General features: G+C 38.6%; 1 protein-coding gene across 3 annotated transcripts; it reads left to right on the top strand.

Moving 5' to 3' along the window:
• On the top strand, positions 1–22,518 carry ppp2r5ca (protein phosphatase 2, regulatory subunit B', gamma a). 3 transcript variants are annotated; one of them, XM_085390869.1, is made up of 14 exons: positions 1–301; positions 10,692–10,891; positions 13,446–13,556; positions 13,678–13,770; positions 14,575–14,705; positions 14,790–14,849; positions 15,086–15,194; positions 15,436–15,489; positions 15,672–15,842; positions 15,941–16,068; positions 16,447–16,548; positions 16,714–16,786; positions 18,157–18,273; positions 20,154–22,518. In XM_085390869.1, exons 1-14 carry the CDS (start codon positions 208–210, stop codon positions 20,286–20,288), a joined length of 1,578 nt encoding a protein of 525 aa, XP_085246995.1. In that variant the 5' UTR covers positions 1–207; the 3' UTR covers positions 20,289–22,518. The 3 variants fall into 3 exon arrangements, with proteins under 3 accessions (XP_085246995.1, XP_085246997.1, XP_085246996.1); XM_085390871.1 differs by having other exon boundaries at positions 3–301; positions 18,192–18,273; positions 20,154–20,292; XM_085390870.1 differs by lacking the exon at positions 18,157–18,273 and having other exon boundaries at positions 5–301.
• The last annotated feature ends 371 nt before the right edge of the window (positions 22,519–22,889 follow it).

Raw genomic sequence — 22,889 nt, 5'->3', positions numbered from 1 at the left:
TCATCTCCCTTCTCTCGAAGCAGTCCTCGTCTCGATTGAGCCAGAGCAACATGGACTCAGCCAATCAGCTGGCTCCTTCGCTGTTTACGTCACTACCTAGCCAGTTCCCTCCAGCGGCACAGAGCTTCATTTTCTGATCTGCTTTTGTGCTAAAATGGAGGCTGGCCTCTCGCCCTGAGTGGAATCGCCTTCCTGGTTGAGGTTTAGATGTTGACATGCAATAAATCTGGAGACAGGATGGTTGTGGATGCACCCAATTCCAATGGGCCGTTTCAGCCGGTGGCTCTTGTGCACTTCAGAGGTATGTAAGGACAAATTATTCTTCCTGTATTGTCCTATGGAAATTAAGAAGAGCGAGAGAGAGATGTGTGTTGCTGCGCTCCTGTTCCCCTTCACTGGCCTGGCTAGTCAGCCGTTTAGTGTACGCTTATTGCGTCTTAGTTTTAGAAAGCGAGCGGTTTTATCGGAGAAGCAGTCGTTGCTTTTTAATGTTTCGGTGGTTAGCCGTGAGATCCGGGAGCTACATAAAAAAAATCTGGTTTTAGTAGCTAGCTGCCCATCCCCCCGCCAAGCTAGTGATGTCAAAGGAAGTGAGGTCATAGCCTAGGGAAGGGTCTCTTCTTTAGTTTTTCTTGTGTTTGGATGTAATTGTGTATTTCTGGGTTTGTTGTGCAGCTGGTAATCGCTGTCCGTAAGGCAGAGATAAGTGGAAGTCAGCTATTGTATGATGGCTTCACCTTCTCGGTGACTCTTAACTGGCCTAGTGTATTCTGTCATCTTATAGTGAGTGGGCTATAGGCAGCCACTGCTCTGCAGCAGGCTGCAACCCCTTTCTCCAGCTCCCCCACCCCTTTCCCTTGTTACCGGCTTGCCAGTGGCATGCTTAAAGGCAACCTTTTGCTCAAAACAAGAAATTCAAAACAGAAGGCATCTCACGGGTGCACGTCTTGTAAGCAAAACACTGTGACCCAGCCATTTTTGTCAGAGCATAGCAGCAATATTTTAGGATTACAACATCGGACTCTGCCTCTTAATGCCTGTACAATGTATTCAGTCATGTCTGAAAGGGCCAGCCTGTTACCACTGTACTCCGGGTGCAGCCCAGCGTTAGATGAAGCCTTAGGCAATTATTGATTACTCTCTATTGAGCCAAAGAGGCAAATGCCTTGAATGACAACAGTGTTGTGGTACAATCGGGCTTTCTTTCTCATTCTGTTTCTTCTCTTTGTGAGTCCATCGTTCCAGCCGTGTTCAGATCAAACATCTCTTATCCCAGCATTTGCAAATTTAATCCCGATCCAGCTGAAACTGATTGCCATTCACGCTTGGCATATGAATGAATCAGGCTAATTGCTGTGTTTCAATTCAGTTCTTCCTCTTGCGTTTTTTTGTGAGATACTTATTCTGTTACTAAACAAAAAACGTATTTACACTTGTATAGGTGTGTAAATGCATATGGTGACTCATCTCGGGGATAGACTTGAAGACTTGCATCTATGTTTGCCTAGTCTTAGAAGATTAACTGAGCCTTCCACGCACTACACTACAAGTATTGTTAGCAGAGCAAATGCATTCACACTATACTTTGACACAGTTAGCTGAACAATGGTAAATTAGGCACTCCACCAGTACTTTGACAGAAATGTGGGTTTATGTGCTTAGTTTGTGAAAAATAAGCCCAAAGTAAACAAATGAAATGTGTGATGATACATTTTGTCTCTCAAATATTCTGAAAACATGAACATGGTGCTCGATCCAAAGCTATGTTTATATGTGAAACTTTATTTGCCTCCTTGTCTGTTTCGTCAGACATTATTTAAACAGCAAGCGCTGAGACGCACTCCTCGCCATTATTAGTCACAGTGGAAGCTCGAGCTATAAATGTGTCTCAAGGGTGTCAATGATGCATATCTTTTAACTGTTACCAAACAATAAAAGGGACCTTCATCCGGGTGCTGCATCTATATCATGGATGTATTTTTAGGTGTTGCCTACTAGGGCTGGGCCATATTATACCGTTCACGATAATACCGGTATAATGTTAGGCAACGATAGGAAAATGAAATATCGCGATAGAATGGGAGTAAAACGCGCATGCGCAGTGCCTTTGTTTTCATACGCACATGGCCGGTCGTTGAGTGAAACAGATGAACCAGAATTGGTTTGTAAAAATGGTGCAACTTCAGTGATGTGGAACTGGTTTGGTGTTTGTCCGTCAGATACACAACAAAGCACATTTTTTTTGCAGAACATGCAAGCGGCCATCGTTATTGTCGTATTTGTCGGACTAAGATGCTCTTAAATCTGGGAGTAATCTGGGTCCTAAACTCCGTATATTTCAGGTCAAACAACACTGCAGCATCACTTAGAGTTAAAAACTGTCTAAATTCTTTCATCTTTAATAAGACGATCAGCATTGCTGCTTTACCAGGTGTAACTATAAAGTTTAACTTCCAGGCATCCATGAAAACAAAAGTTATTACATTTAACGGAGTTAGAAGTTAGCAAGAAGCTAGCGGAAGTTAGCTCGCTAGTTTCGCTAGTTACCTAAGCATGATATAGCATGTTCTGACTGAGAGATTTCTGGAAAAAAATCAAACGTACAGCTCTGCTATCACTTCCAACATAAATGAAGACAGGAAACTAAACAGCAGTGACGTTTGTAGGGTTACTGAAGTTGGGCTAGCTGGTATATAATGATGTGCTACGTGATCGCTAGCGACACAGCTATGTTAGCATAACATAAGCAGTGAAGCTGGAGGACGAACACTAACACTTTTCCACTTATAAAAGTTAATGTGAAGGTTCTTCATGGTTAGAGACAAATGCAGTCGCATGGCAGGATGCTGTAAACGGACCAAACTTCAGTCAGAAGAACAACTGAGATAATCCATCCACAATACGAGGTTAGTTATTAATATACTGCAACAACATGGGAATAGAGCAGCTGCAGAGAATTCAACATTAATGAATCAATGTTACAGAAGTGGAGGAAGCAAGAAGAATGAGTTTAATAAAGTTTGATTTATCTGACTGCTTTGTTTCGCTTAATGTGCCTTATAATCCTGTGCACCTTATGGTCCGAAAAATGTGTACTGCACACTGCAGTTTAATGTTGCAAAGCACCTCTTTTTAACTTCAGTGGATATTATACATGGTTATGCTCAGGATATGTCAGCCCATTTCTACTGGAAATGCCTTTTGGTTAAACTTTCAGCAAGGAATTTGCATTTGCACTGTTACATTTTTATAAAGCTTTAATGTACATAAAAACCAGCTTCTTGTTTAAGTGAAAATAAATGGAAGGTTGTCTTTTTGCACTAGTAATGTTGTGGAGTTGTATTTTGTCTCGCATCAATTATATCGTCGGTTATATCGTTATCGCAAATTTTCAAATATATATCGTGATAAATATTTTTGGCCATATCGCCCTGCTCTATTGCCTACAACCCATTCAAATTTGTTGAAATGGTAGAAAGTGGCCAAACTGGCTCCTCCTACACTGTCACACCTATGACACAGTTTCTTTCTGTGGTGCTATAAATAGTAATTGGTCAGTGTTTACATTGATCATATCGTACCGTCAATAAGGCAGGTTGCCAAACCCGTCCCGGCTTCAGACTAGCAGCTGTTCATTTGACCCATTTACAGAGGAAACCGTATTGACTATGGCTCCAATGTGACTCCCACTTATTTATTATCTTGGATTGAATTGAGGGGTATTAAGATAAATCTTTCTCTGTTCTCCACAAAACATGATGCTTGGGCTTGTGTGTTCATGCACATGCTTCTTCCCACCTAAGGCTTCTATGAGTTATATTAATAGAAGTCACACTATGGTTAACATCATTTTTGAGACCACAACACTGGGCCTTTTTATGTGTTACACAACAACGTGGTTTGTACATTAGGAGTGCACAGAAACTTTACAGTATAGACAGACAGACAGGCTTATGTAATCCGGTTGTTCAGTGATGACGCGACGAATCCTACTTCCGGGTCTAAAGTAGTCTGCGTTTAATATGGCTTTTGTGTTGTTAACATGTTTAATGTTATGTATTTTCTTCTATTTGATCTCAAAAAGCTCCTAAAACAGTCAGTGATCCCTGTTGACCTCCCTCGGCTTTTATTACCGCTAATCATTTATTTAAGCTCAGTTTTTAAAACCTTAGGATGTAACTACAGCCCAGCCCATGCAGCAGTATATGAATGACTAACTTCGTATTGTGGATGGATTATCTCAGTTGTTCTCCTGGCTGAAGTTTGGTCCTTTTACAGCATCCTGCCATGCGATTACATTTGTTCCTGACCACCGAGAAAACTCACGTTAACTTTTATCGAGTGGAAAAAAAGTTAGCTTGTTTATATTATGCTAACATAGCTATGTCGCTAGCGGTCACGTAGCAAATCATTATATACCAGCTAGCCCAACTTCAGTAACCCTACAAACGTCACTGCTGTTTAGTTTTCTGTCTTCATTTATGCTGGAAGTGATAGCAGAGCTGTACGTTTTAATTTGTATCCAAAACCCTGCAGTCAGGACATGCTATATTGTATTTAGATAGAAGCTAGCGAGCTAACTCCCTGCTAACTTCTAACTCCGTTAAATGTCATAAATTCCGTTTTCATGGATGCCTGGATGTTAAACTCAATTGTTACACCTGGTAGAGCAGAACGCTGATCATTTTATTAAAGATGAAAGACTTTAGACAGTTTTTCAACTCTCAGTAATGCCATAGTGATCGTTTGATATATGGACCTGCAGCGGAGTTTAGACCCAGACACGGCTAGTGACGTCAGACTGAACAACCGGATAGGAGTGCCACAAGCCTGGCAACTCATCCCTGGACAGCTTTGTGTCCTGCAGGTCCAATTACCAAATATGTTACAACACAGTTCTTATAGGCTATAGATAGAAATGGTTCACTTAAGGACTTTGGTGCTTAAAAAGATAATAAATGTTAATTTAAGCCTTCTTACAGTTCCACTTGTCTCAGATTGGGAGTTTAAAATGCTGCTCCTCAAGTTTAGTCTACAGGCTTTTTTCTAAAAAAAAAAAAAAAAAAAACGCTGTGTCAACTTTGGGAAATGGTTTTCACCTGCTTTTGACGGGATAATGAAAAAAGATGTATATCTTGGATGAAGCTCTCATTCCTTGTTATTTCCATTGACAGCCCCGTCGACTGCCAAATCTTTATGGAAGTGGCTGATAATGGCTGTGCACACACTTGCCCTCTCCTCTGGAATTCCCAATCTGTTACTGTCATCAAGATAAATTGGCCAACTTGAAACTGACACTGCAGAAGTGTGTGTGTGTGTGTGTGTGTGTGTATTTGTGTGTCCGAGCCAAGTCTCCATTATGTCTGAATAGAAGATCTCTCTTCTTACCTAGAATCTGCCTGTTTGCAAGAATGTGACACACACAGGCTTTGTGTGCACGCGTGCATGTGCACCATCCTCTATAGTGTGCTGTTGACTTAGTCGCTCTTTGTGTAGGTTCAGTAAAAGTAGGGCAAAGCTGAATATGTTTAGCTGTTTCCTCCTAAGTGTCTATCGAGTCGCAATGATTGCCTGCTTGTTTGTTTATTTGCTAATTAATTGAATTGTAATTAAAAACGAGATGGAAAAACATAATGAGACCAGATGGAATTAATTAATCTCAGAATAATATGATTATATGTTGATTTCAAGTAACCAGTTTGCAGTGCTCAGTTTAGTGTTATCAGCTGGTAGCTGGTTGGTGCATATGCACACCTTTTTCTCATTTTAGTCCTCTGCTAAATTCATAAATCATAATTTGCCTCACAACCTAATTTGCTTATCTCAGTAATAGTAAGCTCTAAGCCCACAAGTTGCAGTTGATTTTGACTGTGTAATTATTGCTGGGGATTTTAACATTCATGTGGACAACCCTCAGGACAAAGGGACTAAAGACCTGAGTAACACTCTGGGCAACTTTGGGCTGACTCAGCATGTAACAGAGGCCACACATAATAGAGGACACACTCTTGACCTACTGATCTCCAAAGGCCTGAGCATTTCAAAGGTTACTGTGTCTGATGTGGGCCTGTCTGATCATTACTGTGTTTTCTTTGAAAGTAAAATCTCAGCCCACACAAATATATCAACAACGGTGATCACAAAACGGTGTATAACTGAACACAGTAGTGCAATTTTTAACCAGGTCTTCCCATTAACACCTGACCTGCCCAGAGGGTCAGTCAATGAGCTCGTCAATAGCTTCAATGCTAACATGTTAAATGTAATGGACACTATTGCTCCCATTAAGGTGAAGGTTATCTCTGGAAGGAAAAAGTCTCCATGGAGAAACTCCACACTGGTGAAAAATGAAAAAAGAGAGTGTAGGAAAGCTGAGCGCAGATGGAGAAAAACAAACCTCCAGGTTCATTATGACATTTATAAAGAGAAACTTCACAATTATAATTTACAACTGAGGAGTGCAAGGAGGTCCTACTTCTCTGACATCATCACTAAAAACAGCCATAATGCTCGGGTCTTATTTTCTACAGTTGACAGGCTAACAAACCCTCCTGAGTCAGTGGCAGCTGAACTTCATTCGACCATGGCCTGCAATGACTTTGCCAAATTCTTCACTGAAAAAATCCAAAAAATTAGACAAGCAATTGGTACATCAACAGCAGATCCAGGATATGTACTGTGTCCACCAAAAAACTGTTTAAACACCATGAAACAGTTTCAACCTATTAACAGCAAAGACCTGGAGGACATCTTAGGTCAACTGAACTCCTCCTCCTGCTGTTTAGATGTCCTGCCAACAAGTTTTTTCAAAAAGGTCTCAAAGACTTTAGAGTCAGACCTGTTGCAGATCGTCAACTTTTCTTTATTATCAGGTGTGTTTCCAGAATCACTAAAAACTGCTGTAATCAAACCTATACTGAAAAAGGACAATCTTGACAAGACACAAATGAACAACTACAGGCCGATCTCAAATCTCCCGTTTTTAAGTAAGATCATTGAAAAAGCAGTTTCTCAACAGCTCAGTTACTTCTTAAAACAGAATAATTGCTACGATGCCTTCCAGTCAGGTTTTAGACAGAACCACAGCACTGAAACCGCTCTGACCAAAGTGTTTAATGACATATGTCTGAATACAGACAGTGGAAAAATGTCAGTCCTAGTTTTACTGGATCTCAGTGCAGCATTTGATACAGTTGACCACAACATATTACTCAAACGACTGGAGAACTGGACAGGTCTTTCAGGAACTGTACTAAACTGGTTCAAAACATACGTAGAAAACAGGAAATACTTTGTATCAATAGGTAACTTCACATCTGAGCAGACAAGTATCACATGTGGAGTTCCCCAAGGTTCCATCTTGGGACCCCTTCTGTTTAACATCTACATGCTCCCACTGGCACAGATTATAAACAACAACAAAATAAACTATCACAGCTATGCAGATGACACACAAATATATATCACAATGTCACCAGGAGACCGAGGCCCTGTACAGGCTCTTGGTAAATGCATTGAGGAAATCAATGACTGGTTGTGCCACAATTTTCTCCAGCTAAACAAAAACAAAACTGAGGTAATAGTCTTTGGCGCCAAAGAAAAACGATTACAGGTCACCAGAGAACTTCAATCTATACATCTAAAAACCACAAACCAGGCGAGAAATTTGGGTGTAGTGATGGATGCAGACCTAAACTTAGAAAAACACATTAAGACAATAACAAAGTCAGCTTACTATCACCTCAAGAATATATCAAGGATAAAAGATCTGATGTCTCAACAGGACCTGGAAAAACTAGTCCATGCATTCATCTTTAGTAGGCTTGATTACTGTAACAGCATCTTTACAGGTCTACCTAAAAAATCAGTCAGACAACTACAGCTCATTCAGAACTCTGCTGCTCGAGTCCTCACTAAGACCAAAAAAGTGGACCACATCAGTCCAGCTCTGAGGTCCTTACACTGGCTGCCTGTCCGTCAGAGGATAGACTTTAAAGTTCTGATGCTGGCCTATAAAGCTCTGAATGGTTTAGGACCAAAATACATCAATGACCTCCTGACCCAGTATGAACCATCCAGATCCCTCAGGTCATCTGGATCCGGTCCTTTATCAGTTCCCAGAGTCAGAACCAGACACGGAGAAGCTGCATTCAGCTTTTATGCTCCTTATATCTGGAACAAACTCCCAGAAAGCCTCAGATCAGCTGAAACACTCAGTTTATTTAAATCCAGGTTGAAGACTCACCTGTTCTCAGCTGCATTTGAATAAAGCACCAAATCCACACTTTAAGCTTAAATTTCAAAACTTACATTTAACTACTGATTTTATCTACTGTTCTGATTTTATCTGTTTTGATTTTATATACTGTTGTTTGTTTGTTTGTTTGTTTGTTAACTAGTTAGTTAGTTTATTTGCTTGTTTTATTCAATTTTAAATCATGCTTTTTATTTGTTCTTGTTTCTAATGTCTCTGTAAAGCACTTTGAATCACCTTGTTGTTGAATTGTGCTATACAAATAAACTTGCCTTGCCTTACACTCATGGAAGACAAATGGGATTCCCCCCTCCCCCCCTCCCGTTGCTGTGCATATATATGATGTACCTCTAGTCACCCATAGCATCATCAGCCTCCCCCAGTGCAGGCTGCATCCAAGTCTTAAGTGCCAGCCCTCAGTCAAGGCTTCACCTTCACTGATTAGTTCTTTTTAGGCTTGTCAGCATATATGGTGTATTTTGGGGGCATGGGGGTATTTTAAGGTGCATTTATTTGTTTGTTGAAAAAGTTGGACACTTAACTCATTCACTGCCATTGACGTCTATAGCCGTCAATTGCAGTGAATGAGTCAATGGGTTTAACTCATTCACTGCCAATGGCTGGCAGTGAATGAGTTAAATAATGTTAAGTCACATTTATGAATCCCTGACTTCTTGTTCAAGTTCACTTCAACAACAACATTTAACTATCATGGTTCTGAAAAAAAAAGAAAAAAAAGAGCTCCAGAAACAACCACACAAGAAGGGAAGGAATACGACAACACCACATAGAAAAGACAGATCAGGGATCTTGGGTTTGAACAGAGGACTGTGTTACTGCAAGTTGCTCATCGTGTATATTAAATTAGACTGCATTAAACTTCATACTCAAAAAAATACTATTTGTGATGCCACATGGGGTTACAAAAAAAGACTAAATTAAGAGGCAAAAGTTTTTTTAAAAAGGACTTATGAGAGACAGACCACATTTTAGGCAAATAATTATTTTTTTGCTGTTATTTAACATTTATTTATTAGTGTTGCACGTGGGCATTATGAAATCTGAGTTGTTGTTTTTTCTTTTGGTACAAAACACATTAAACTAAATGTAAAAGCTTTCTGAATATGAAGGCTGTAAGTTCTTCTCAAGCTGTTGCATCATGCCAGACTAGTTTGCTGCCTAGCTTCAACAGTAATAAACGGTCACTTTATTATTAGCCATAGCCACTAGTCGCTGCCTTAATGATAGAGGCAGCTCATGTGAGTAATAGCTAATAGTTAAATGGTTAATTTTAATGTATCCACCACCCCGATAATGTTTAGTACTTAAGTGTTGTTGAAATGGAAGCTTTACTGACCTCTCAAATTATTTTAGAGCCCAGGCTGTCGGTCTTTAAGATGCTTCACCCAGTTATGCTAATATTCAGTGTTCAGCTGCTAGTGGGGGCGGAGCTTTGTGCCTCCCTGACTGCAGCATTGCTGTATGTCAGCTGGAGGAAGCAAAGATGCCACTATTGGCATCAGTAAGGTTGCAAGTGAATATCTAATACCACTGTAAGTTTTAGTAACTAGGTATGTTTATTTTATTTATTTATTTATGTATTGCTACTGTAGATGCCTACAATATTTAAAAAAATACAGTTCTGTTTTCAGAATTTTGGTCTGCATTTATGGTTTTTGGATAAGCAGCTGGTTTCTGTTGGCATTGGGGTTTTGTGAAGACTTTTCTTCAGTTCTGACTTTCAAAGGTAACATTAAACATCATAAAAGAGGAAAAGAAATGGGCTACATCAAAGTTGTGTCAAGTAACTACATAATTATGGTGTCACTATGTGTTATTACTGCACCCCATGAGCAGGTAGCACTGAAAATGGTTATTTCCTCCTTGGGTTTTCATGTGTGAAGTGTGCACTTTGGCAAAGGTTGTTTGTTTGTAAGCCTGTGCTCTTGAGCTCAGCTGGAATCAAAGCAAAACAGAGAGTCCTCAAACCACCATGGACAAATGTAATGACTAGCTAAGGTTCCTTTAGACATCTCTCAGTGTGTGTGAAATGGTTAGTGTGACCGTTCACCTAGTTCCCAAATCCTTCTCCCTCTATCCTCCATCCTGTCTTTTCTGCTCTGCTCTGTTAGCCTAACCATCTTAGTCTTTCTCTCAGCGCCCTCAGTTTTCGTGACTCATTTGCTACTCTTCACTTTGTTGCCATTTTACATGTTGCAGTTTTAGCTGTCATCCTTGACAGATAAACCGCCTCCCTTCCTTTCTCTTGTGACCCCCTCACTCACCCTCATACGTCTCCTTTCTTCTATATTCTCAACCACTTTATTTCATCACCACTTTTCAGCCTTCAACACTCGTTCAGTTGTCCCAAGACTCTTCTCCCTCTGCCTTTTCTTCACCCACCTAATTTTTTCCTCCCCTCTCCATGTTTCTTTAGATGTGGCCCCTGCGGAACAGGAGAAGCTCTTCATCCAGAAGCTGCGACAGTGCTGCGTTCTTTTTGACTTCCTGTCTGACCCACTGAGTGACCTGAAATGGAAGGAAGTGAAGCGGGCGGCTCTAAGCGAAATGGTGGAGTACATTACCCACAACAGGAACGTCATCACAGAGCCCATCTACCCGGAGGTGGTTCACATGGTCAGTAGAGCTGAAGGGAGTTAGGTTTGTCCCTAATGCTAAAGATGAGGCAGAAACTTGGGCTAAAAATATTGATACTCTGCTAATGTTTCCAATAAGATTTCAGTGGAGCGTTTGTGTAGTACATCATGTTTTTTTTTTTTTTTTTGGGTTTTTTTTTTTTTTGCATTCATCCGGGTTTTAAATGTTTTTTACGGAGGCTTCTTCCAGTATTTGTTTTTCCAGATAGGAAACTGAAAGGTTTTTTCTTTTGTTTTGTTTTTTTACTGATGACTTAGTAAAAAACGAGCAATGTGAGGTTTTTTAACACTATAAAATATATATATAAAGAAAGCATCCTAAGTTGAAGGCGTAAATTTGAGTTTTTGCTTTCTTCTAGTATTAACTTTGCATTACTGATGTGTAAGCCTTTTCTAAACAAGAAAATCTCTTCTCATCACTTGTATGAGTTTTTTTTTTTTCTTCTAAAAGAATGAAGTAGGTTAAAGCCACTGGGAATGAGAGAGAAAAGGCACATGAAAGCTCTTACATTAAAAGGGGTCTTTTCCAGCAGAGGACTTTCTCTTGGCACACAGAGGGATGCATTTTATATTTTCAGGAGCTACAGCGGTTTGTTTAGGAAGTAATGAAAGAATGGCCTTCTCATTTTTTGCGGCAGCAACTTAACCTTTAAAAAGAATCAAAGTAAAACAAGATTGTTATGACAGGAGGAATTGTGCTAACTAGAGATGCACTAATTGATCAGTAAGTAAGTGAGCACCACACATATTCGATTCCATGCGGATCCACCACATCCTGAGATTTGCCTGCCCAGAAATGTTATTGCACGTCACGCCACCGCAGACAACAACTGTTGTCATTTTGCTTGATAGCATTATGCCAAACACGTAATCTACATGTTTGTTTACGCAATCCACTTCCTCCTGAAAGCAAAATGTAACATGTAAAGACCTGCATTGTACGTGGTTACATTATAGGGTTAATGTATTCACCAGTAATCGGCCATTATTTGTAACCTTTTCCTTATTTCTACAGGCGTGTCAATCTGTATATTTATTCAGCGGGTTGGTGGTCTAATGTCTATTTGACTTGTACCCAATTTCAGTTAAATTAACCGTTTATTAGTTCATATTGTGCAATGTGACAGGTCCCGGGTTCAACTTCCGGAGGAGCCCCCAAATATGTTATGGCCTATCTAGGGGTGGCCAGACCACAAAATAAAGCTGTTTCATCCTAGGCTCATCCCAACCAGCAGACCTTTTATCACTTGCCCAGTGCTGTTCGCCTGTCCACCTAGGGATGGACTGCCTTTTTGTTTGATTATAGTTTTGTCATGTTTTTCTTAGTTGGGGAGGCAAGTTGCTATCATTTGGTTTAATAACGAGTCAACATATTGTAAATAAACCATTATCAAACTTTACCACAATTGGTAAAGTTTGATAATGATTTATTAAACATCATTATCAGATTTCTGATAATGATGTTGCTGCTTGTGGTCTGACGAGGATGGATCACCCTTATGTTGTGGTCTGGCCACCCCTAGACGGGCCATAACACTGCTCATTAAGTCCTCATTGTTTGATGTACATGAAAGAGCTGAACATAACATGGAAACACCATTGTCAGCCAGCTCATTTGTCTGAATGAAGGCCCTGTTGAGTTGTCGGTGTTTTATGATAAATATGAATTTAAATTAAATTGTTTATGATGGAAACAATATAATTGTGAATTATTGTATCCAGTTGCGTTCATCTGTTCACGTCAACAATAAAGCATTTAACTCGGTTAAATGGAGCATAAAAACAAAACAGAATATTTGAGTTTTACGCTCACTTGTTGTTTGAGAGAATAAAGCTCAGTTGTTTCATGAGTTTTATAACTTTGTTCCCATTTTGAAAAGATTACCTGTAATGTTCAGAAATGCATATAGAGGTTACATAAAATGCAGTGCCCTCTTTTTATTTGTGGCTTTTGTTCTTGTTTTTTTTTTTTTTTTTTTTTTTTTTTCCCTCGTCTTTTTTCTCTTTTTCATCTTAAAATGAAGAAAGTGCCCTTGGTTATTGGTTGAAGTGCAGTGCAGCACAGCACAGTGCAGACAGTCTATCTACCTTGTAGCCTGTCTTTTCTAACAAGGCACTCAGTGTTTTAGTAGGCCACCTGCACTGTCCCATGATCTGCTTTGTGGGGAAGAAGCCCACAGGGGAGTCAGTTGACACTGAGAGACCAGAAACACAAGATACTTGGATTATTGTGGGCTAAACCCTTGGGGCCCAATTACAAGGACAAAGCTACCATTACCTAGAAGGAAAACATATTTTATGGTCAATCAGTCTTTTTTTCTTTTTTATTTATTTGAAATATCTTTTATAACTATGTTTAGTTTAACGGTGGGCAATATTTTATGTCAAAAATATCTCTTTATTATCCTAAAGTTGTAGTTCATATCGTTCCCTAACAAAACGACAAATGGAAGTCTGCTTAAATTGCATGCAGTCATTTACAGTAAACATAAACATTTACAGTAAGCTATCGTTTTCCTTTTTACTTGTTTCAGTTTGCTGTGAATATGTTTCGAACGTTGCCTCCATCATCCAACCCAACTGGAGCAGAGTTTGATCCTGAAGAGGATGAGCCAACACTTGAAGCTGCATGGCCTCACCTCCAGGTTGATATTTTATTCATTCAGTTTTCTACACACAAGTCGAAAAACGTTTATTTCTAACCTAGAAGACACTCAGAGATTGATTATAATGTGCTTGCATATATTCTGCTTTTGTCTGTTGCAGCTCGTCTATGAATTTTTCCTTAGGTTTTTAGAATCGCCGGACTTCCAGCCAAACATAGCGAAGAAATACATCGACCAGAAGTTTGTTATGCAGGTAAAAAAGAGGGCCTAATATAGGGCTGCTCGATTATGGCAAAAATGATAATCACGATTATTTTCACTGAAATTGAGATCTCGATTATTTGACGATATTTATTTAACAATAACAATGTATTGAATAATGACTTTAAAGATTGTCAAAAAATAATATAAAATAGTGTGCAAATACTGATAACGGTGCAAATGTTTGCAATATAAAAAATAAATGAAAAATGTAAACATCTATGTTTAGTGAACTTTGCAGTGTTGCTCTGTGGTGCAGCTACGACACTGTAGCAAAGTTTACACACTGTGTCTACTTGATCCACGTCTGACTCCGCGAACCCATAATGTTTCCACACCACGGAAGTTTTTTTTTACCTCTCTTTTCAACCAACGGCAGTCACTCTCCTCTCCAAATAACTTCTGCTTAGCTTTCCGAGCTTCCCTCGGGTCCTCTTAATTGTTGTGACGCGTGTTCGAAATGCAGAGAGGTGCGCTCGATTTGCCACACGGAGCAGCGCGAGAGTAAAGCACGAGGGAGGGGCTAATAATCGGCTTAGTCATTTTTAATGATCGTTGAAAGCCCAGATCGTAATCGTGATTAAAATTCGATTAATTGAGCAGCCCTAGCCTAATATTTTTTTCACGGAACTCTGAAAATCTATCATGTGGTTAAAAATAAATCATGAGAATGGTAGTAACCAAAAAGTTTGTAAAGCAAAATAAATAATAATAATAATAATAATAATAATAATAATAATAATAATAATAATAATAATAATATTAATATTAACATTTCACTTTTCATCTCTCAAAGCTCCTAGAACTATTTGACAGTGAGGATCCCAGAGAGAGAGACTTTCTCAAGACCACCCTCCACAGGATCTATGGAAAGTTCCTGGGGCTGAGAGCATACATCAGAAAACAGATCAATAACATTTTTTATAGGTGAGTTCATTTTGGATAAGCTAATTGCTCCTTTATCAAGAGTTTGTTTATTGCTACTGAACAAGTCTGAACTTGTTCTTACAGGTTTATCTATGAGACAGAGCACCATAACGGTATAGCTGAACTACTGGAAATACTTGGAAGGTATGGCGCTGGTGTGCGAGCTTTGGCTTTCATAATAAGCACAAGGTGTCCTTGTGCTTATTATGAAATCTGAGTTGTTGTTTTTTATTTTAGTACAAAACACATTAAACTAAATGTAAAAGCTTTCTGAATATGAAGGCTGTAAGTTCTTCTCAAGCTGTTGCATCATGCCAGACAGTGTTTTAGATGTTCTAATGATTCTTTAATGGGTTTTTCTTTTTTTCCCTCTTTGACAGCATAATCAATGGATTTGCCTTACCACTAAAAGAAGAGCACAAGATTTTCCTGTTGAAGGTTTTATTGCCTCTGCACAAAGTCAAATCACTCAGTGTCTACCATCCACAGGTAAGCCATACAAGCTTTTTTAATATTTTTAATTAAAACTTTTTAAAAAAATATTTACGTATACATATTTTCTTGTCCTTATATGATTTGTGTAGAGACTCCTCTTTTCATGAGAGCAGCAGGTCATTCAGTCACTACATGTCTCAGCCAGTCGACTCGTGTCCCCTTTCCTTTTAATTTGCTTGTGCATTGGTTCAGATACTTTGACTGTCCAATGAATGTATTTGTTTGTGAATTGCAGCTGGCCTACTGCGTGGTGCAGTTTTTGGAGAAGGACAGCACTCTAACTGAGCCGGTATGTCTAATAAAAACATGCTAGGGTAGTTCTCATTTAGCTTTATGCTGTTTGTCGAAACTTTGTAATTTATGCGCCTGTTTGATTTTTACACTGTGATGCCTTGTTTTTATTTCAGTGTATTTTCCTTATTTTTAAGCTCAAATCTGCTATCTGTTTATTCTTCCTGATTGGTTATTTAGGTGGTAATGGCTCTACTAAAGTACTGGCCGAAGACTCACAGCCCCAAGGAAGTGATGTTCCTCAATGAGCTGGAGGAGATCTTGGATGTTATTGAGCCCTCTGAGTTTGTTAAGGTGCAAGAGCCTCTCTTCAGACAGCTGGCCAAATGTGTTTCAAGCCCCCACTTCCAGGTACCGGATGGATAATCACAATTTTCATAACCCTGCAAAGAAGTGCTTAAGTTGTAGTGGCTGTGACTCCTAAAAAACACTGTATATGTTCTCTTTAGGTGGCCGAGAGAGCTCTGTACTACTGGAACAACGAGTACATCATGAGCCTGATCAGCGACAACGCAGCAAAGATTCTGCCAATTATGTTCCCCGCTTTGTACCGCAACTCAAAAACCCACTGGAACAAGTAAGCTGCATCTCGTGTGGAGATGGTTCTGTGTGTACTTTTGATTACACATAACATCAATCTGACACGATGCCTGGCACAGTAGTTCACATATTTCCCTCAGTTACTTTTCATCTGCTGAACTTTCATATCTCAACTCTATTCACATCACTCTAGACTCAAATTAAAACTGGCTTAAAGGGCGCGTAATCCCTATATATGTTTGCACTCATTCTGTCAATATGCTTCATTTAATGCCACCTGTTTAAAATGTATGTTTTAAATTTTAAGTCTGTCTGTAGTAATAATTTTAGGTTTGATCCTCCAGGGCAAAAGTGACCTTTACACAAATGCTGCTGCTCTTATTTGACTCTCAATACCTATTCCTTGTGTTCATAGGACCATCCACGGCCTCATCTACAACGCTCTGAAGCTTTTCATGGAGATGAATCAAAAGCTCTTTGATGATTGCACACAGCAGTACAGGGCTGAGAAAAACAAGTAAGCATCAAAGTCTCATCTTCCTTCAGTCTTTTAAAGCGATGCTGAAGTGGGGCATAATTACAGTAAGCCTTAATGCTGCAGATGAATTGTTGTGTTGGATTTCACATTAATCAGAGGATTGGAACCGTTTAGTGACAGGAGGGTTGGTGCTTTGTTAAACAGGGAAAAGGCAAAGTCAAAAGAACGCGAAGAGGCTTGGCTCAAGATTGAGAACCTCGCCAAATCAAATCCACAGGTGAGCAGTATGTGAAGTTATTTAAGCACAATCCCTTCTTAACTGTTTGTGAGTCTGTTTGTGTGTCAAACTATATGATATGCACTCCTGACCCTAACTGTTTGGACAGATAGTCTCTGTGCTGAAGTGCTGCCGGTAAATTGGTAAATAAATAATAATAAATTCAAGGACCAGATTCAGTCTCATAATATGCAACTGAAGTCAAAATGCATAATATGGCTTAAAAACAAATGCTACATATGTTTTCCTCATAAAGAACTAAGGCCAGGTTGTCCTTTTAAACCCCTAGCATTTTTTGTAAAAATAATGGTTTTGATTGAGTGAATGGACTGTTTTAAAACAGTCAAATACAATGTTCTTTCTGTGCTAGTGCATACACACTCCAATTAAGCCAATTCATTGGAATTTATTTTACCATCTGTGATGTCATTACCGAAACACAGAGCCTAAAGGAAAAACTGAAAATGTGTAAAACTGTCCAAATACTTGGGTCCAGGTGTGTTTTCTGCGTGTCCTGTGTGTAAAATTGTGTTGCTGAATTGTAGTTTCCTTTCTGTTCTTTCCTGTTGAGGTTTTGTTTAGTGGTATTTGTTTAAAACCCAGCTTAGAGATTCATTTTTCCCTCCCTAGTAATACCACTAGTAACAGTGGAAAGATCTTTGAGGAACAGTGTGTAGTTGTGGTGAATGGTTGAATTGGGAATTTCTATCCTTCTACGAGAGATCTAAAAACTATGGGAGTCATTTTAATTTGGCTAGAAATGTGGTGTTAGGAATCCAAAATAATTTCTTTAAAACTAAAATCAGCATGAAATACGATGGTGTTTCGTTGTTAGGCGTCATTAAAGGAATATTTCAGCATTCAAGTGTAAAAATTGATATCACTTTTATACCTTTAGACTAAACTGGGAACTAAAACTAGCATCTGATTACATTAGCTTAGCATAAGACTGGCTAGCGGTTTCATGCTAAGGTAGTTGCTACAAGCACCTGCTAGCTGTAGCTTATTTACAACATAGCCATGAGAGCTGGTATTAATATGAATGAGTATATTTCCCAGATACACTCAGCAAAAACGTAACATTTCCACCCCAAAGAGCACGACTTGGCTTCATTGTGCTTCAGGTACAATCAAATATTTAGTTTAGTATCTTTTTTTTTTTTTAATTTTCTAAATCTGATACAATATTTTTCATATTTCCTTAGTAAAAACTCAAATTTCTAAAATCATTACTTAATGTTCTCAATCATTTTGATTCCGACACACTCTTATTCCTTTTCTAAATCATTCACTGACTTTTGGATTAATTCTTCTTTGCATGCAACTGAAAGTCTTTTCTCCATTCTTTTTGTTTCTTTTTTTCATCATAGTTCTCTATCTATGTTCATTCCTCTGACCTCAATAGTCCTGTAGCAATGGAGACGGATGTCCCTTTGATAGAAGATGTTCAGAGGTTAAAAAAGACAGTTGAGGAGGGCGCAACTCAGGTAAACCTGACTTTCTCTCTGTCTCTTTTTCCCCTTAAAATTACCAAATACTTTAAACACAACTAGCTACAGATAGCAGTTTTATTCATTATTACTATTGCAACTCCAATTCAATAAAAGTTGGGAAACTGTAAAATGCAGATAAACCCATTTTTTATTTGCGGTAGAGCACAAAAAATATTAAGTATTTACACTCAAGAAATATAATGTTAAGAAAATTTTTATTTTTTTTATTTGATGGTAGACATCATTCATCTCAGACAGTTGGGAGAGGGCCATGTTTAACACTCTGTAGCCCCTCCCTTTTTTTTTTTTTTTTTTTTTTTTTTTTTTTTTAAACTGTAAATGTGAGGCGACCCCGTTAATGGACTTTCAGGAGAGGAATGTTGTCCCATTATTGTGCCTTATAGGATTCCAGCTACTGTCCTGGGTCTTTTTTGTCTTTTCCTTTTTTTGTGTGTTTGTTTGTCTTTTTGTTTCATGGTGCACCAAATGTTTTCAGTTGGTGAAACGTTTAGGCTGCAGGCAGGCCAGTTCAGCTTCTACTATGAGCTGCGGTTGTATTCGAATGCAGTATGTGGTTTAACATTGTCTTGCTGAAATATGCAAGGCCTTTACTGAAAGACATATTCTGAATCTGACCACTTGTTACTCTTTTAACATTGAGATTGCCTTTTCACATGTGCAAGCTGTTCTCTAAAAAGAATGTCACATTTCGATCTGTCTGACCATAGAGCAGTTTTCTGGTTTTGGTCCAGAGAAGACCATAGTATTTCTTGATCATGTTCACATATGGCTTCTTCTTTGCATGATAAAGCTTTAATCTGCATTTGCGGCTGGCACGGAGAACTGTGTTCACAGACGGTGAATTGTAGAAGTGTCCCTGAGCTCATGCACTGATTTTCATGGCAGGGTCATGTTTGTTTTTAACGAAGTGCTGCTTGAGGGGTCAAAAGATCCCAGGCATCCAGTGTTGATCTTCAGACATGTCCCTCGCACACAGAGAGTTCTCCAGATTCTGTGAATCTTTTGGTGGTATACACTATAAATGATGAGATCTCCAAGGTCTTCACAATTTTACAACGAGGACAATTATCCTGAGATTGTTCACAATTTGTAGATGCAGTTTTTTGCAGATGTGCCCATCTTTATTTCTAAAAACAAAACAAAAAAAAACAACCCTCTCTGTTAGAGGCTTTTTTTTTTTTTTTTTTTTTAATGCTCAGTCATGTTACTGATCTGTTTCCAATTAACCCAATTAGCTGCTAAATGTTCCTTCAGCTGTTTCTTTTGAAGTACCACTAAGTTTCTAGCCTTTTGTTGCCCTCTCCCAACTTTTTGAGGTGTTGCTACCATCAAATTAAAAACAAGTCACTTTTTTTTTTTTTTCTTAGCATTATCCTTTTTTTTCCATTTGATATGTTTTCTATAGTCTACTGTGAGTGAAATGTGAGATCAGCAACATTACATTGTTTTTATTTACATTTTCCCCAGCGTCCCAACATTTTGGAATTGGGGTATCATTGTTGTTATTATTAGCTACAATAGACTACTGGAATGTGTGTGTGTGTGTGTGTGTGTGTGTGTGTGTGTGTGTGTGTGTGTGTGTGTGTGTGTGTGTGTGTGTGTGTGTGTGTGTGTGTGTGTGTGTGTGTGTGTGTGTGTGTGTGTGTGTGTGTTGTGATGGTAGTTTAGAGTTCAGTATTATGCAAATGACTAAAAACTGTGTAAAGTATATTGCATTAAATCTTAACTCAGCTATTGTGTAGTTTGTAACTTGGATCATGATATCTGTCGCTGTCCTGAAGATTATTTAATAATCCTGAAAATAAAAATGAGCCCAACTTTTCGGCTATTGTTCTTTTCTGTTATTCGAACAGTTGCAGCATGAGCAGCGGAAAGAGCGACCCATGATGCGACGCAAATCGGAGTTGCCTCAGGATATCTACACCACAAAAGCCTTGGAGTCCCACCGCAGAGCTGAAGACATGTTGACCACCCACGATGGACTCTAGGTCCCACAATCTGCTGGCTCTTGGTTCAACTAACCCTCCTACACTCTACAGCCATGGACATCTTTTATGCCCGGGTGCCAGAGTTACACTGGTGATCCAAGCTGGGCTTTCCATCCCTCCTGTCAGTCCCCTCCCCCAGAATACTTAGTTTTCCTTATTCCTGCTGCTCCAGCACAGAAAACCTGTATCCACCTCCCTCCAATTTCTGCTTTCTCAGGTTTTTTTTTTTTTTTTTTTTCCTTTATTTGAAGAGGAGTAGTAGTATATGTGTGTGACTTTTAGACTCGTATTTTCTCATCATTTTCCTCATTTGTTCACCTTCCATTCTCCTCTCACGTCACGGTGCGCTCACTGTAAATGTGGAACCTGAGAGTACAGACAGCACAACACAGGTTCTTCATTCCTTCTTACAAATGTGTTCACAATGGATGGATACAAAAAATTAGGAACTGCCTGACTAAACGTCTGAGGATCGTCTCTTAGTCTTTTCTTTGTTTTCTTTCAAAGGGAACAAAAACAGACCCGATTGGTTCAGATAGAAGATGCAACTTTCTGTTACCTGTTGTATGTTTTCTTTATTTTTGCTGTAACACGCATCTTGTCAGTGCCAAGACTGTTGTGTTCTGTTCGATTCATGTTTGTATCTGTGACTTTAACAGGGACACCTGACGTTGTTTCCAGTCACTGGTGTTTTGGGGTTTGTTTGTTTTTTTTTATTTGTTGTTGTTGTTTTGGTTTCTTTTTCCACTTAAGACCAAACTGAGGCCTGTCCTTAGCCTTGCAATCTCCCGAAAAGATGGATAGTAAAGACTTAGTTGTCCTGTGGACATCTTGACACTTTTCATTTATTGTTTTGTGCCATATGCCGTTCTTTTGTATGCTTGCTAATTGACATTCATTGGCAATATTTAAAAAAACAAAACAAAAGCAAAACAAAAAAACAGACCATGGTGAAGCCTACAGTTCAAACAATGGTACTGCATGAAAATTGTGTATTTGCTGCCTATATTGTTGGAATTGGTTGTAGCAAGGTGTTGTAAGCTCTCAGTCACATGTAACAGGTGCCTGCTGACTAGAAATGCAGAGCATGGTGCATGCACGTGATGATGTAAGATAGGGTATGAATATATTTATATAAAATAAATGGGGAAAATGTAAAGGGGAATGCAATAGAGGGTGAGTTTTTCCTGTGTTGAATAGAGAATTTACACCTGCAACTCAACTTGTTGGTTTTTAGCATTACTCAGAACATTTGCTCATTATGTTTATTGAATAAGTTGGTTTAATATCCTCCAAGAATTAAATATGGAATTGGTTTATTATCGAACAGAAGTTATTCCGATTTTTTTGTTTGTTTGTTTTGATTTTTCAAGCCCTACCACAAGAGTTACCAAATGTAAAGACGTAGCATGTTTGTTTTGCTACCAGTCCTACTTTCACTTTTCTAGTTTGTAGGTTTTATAATTTGTGTCCTTCTCAGCGAGGAAGATTTTAAAAGTTCAGGAAATATTTTCCAGTCAGTACCATTGTTTAAACCAAGGTCTGCTAGAGGTCTTCATATTCGATGTGTTGTATTTCTTTGTATTGTCTCTGGAGGTTAATAGTGTGGATGTCAAGTTCTGGATTTTTTTTTTTTTTCTTTCTTTTTTCCGGCCGTTCGGATTGCTCCGCGCTGAAACACGCCGGCGTGAAACGGCCGCAAAAATACCAGATGCTGAAAATAAACTGACATTGTGACTTGGCTTGTTAACTGTATTAATACTGTATTTGCTTGAATGCAAAAAGATGTAAATTAAAACTACCATGTTAAACATGTACCTTTTACCCTGGAGGAATGCCATTCACCAAACTGATTTCTGTTTATGAAACAGTCCTGCTTGCTGGGAGAGATGTTTTAATGAATTTTAATGAGTTTGAGTCAGAGGTCGGAGGTTTCCTTTTAGTGCTGAAAAACAAGTCAACCGTGACGAGAAGAGATGATTTAAAAACGATTTGGTGGCTTGTTCTCTCTGCAGGATCTTCTCAGATCTTTTAATTTTAACATATTATTTCCAAAACATAACTTAAAGTGTCCTTTTTGTATGTCACCTGTACTATATGCTTCATTTAATATTGTATATATGATTTACCTTGTTTCATGTAGTGTTATATATATATATATCTAGATTAATTTTGTACAAATTGTCCCTCTGTACAGAATAAAACATCAATAGCAAGTGAAAGAAGTCAATCTGGCACATACCGTCTTATTGCTCCTCTTTTTGGCTGTACTTTCAGCATCATGAGAATTTAGGAAATGGCTCTTATTTTTATTAAAAGTTTCCTCCTCCATCAAATAACTGAAAAATATTCATGCCCATTGTGTGAACCTATCCCTGTCTTTAGTGGTGTAAAAATTCAAATGAATAAAGAGATTATTTGAATATATATTTTCAACCATGCATCCATTCTGACTTTACTATCCAGACGTCTTGAATGAAATACACGTGATATGCACATTTACCACAGCAGCGATGAAGAGTATCGGCTCACAAAAAACTCATTGATTAATCAGGGTGTTGCGTTACTTATTCTTTTTTACAAATTTACAATCATGCGTTT

Source organism: Rhamphochromis longiceps, linkage group LG19, assembly GCF_057381845.1.
Source record: "Rhamphochromis longiceps isolate RC_006_pf linkage group LG19, R_longiceps_female_GT1.1, whole genome shotgun sequence".
NCBI lineage: Eukaryota > Metazoa > Chordata > Actinopteri > Cichliformes > Cichlidae > Rhamphochromis > Rhamphochromis longiceps.
This window is presented reverse-complemented; position numbering and strand designations above follow the sequence as displayed.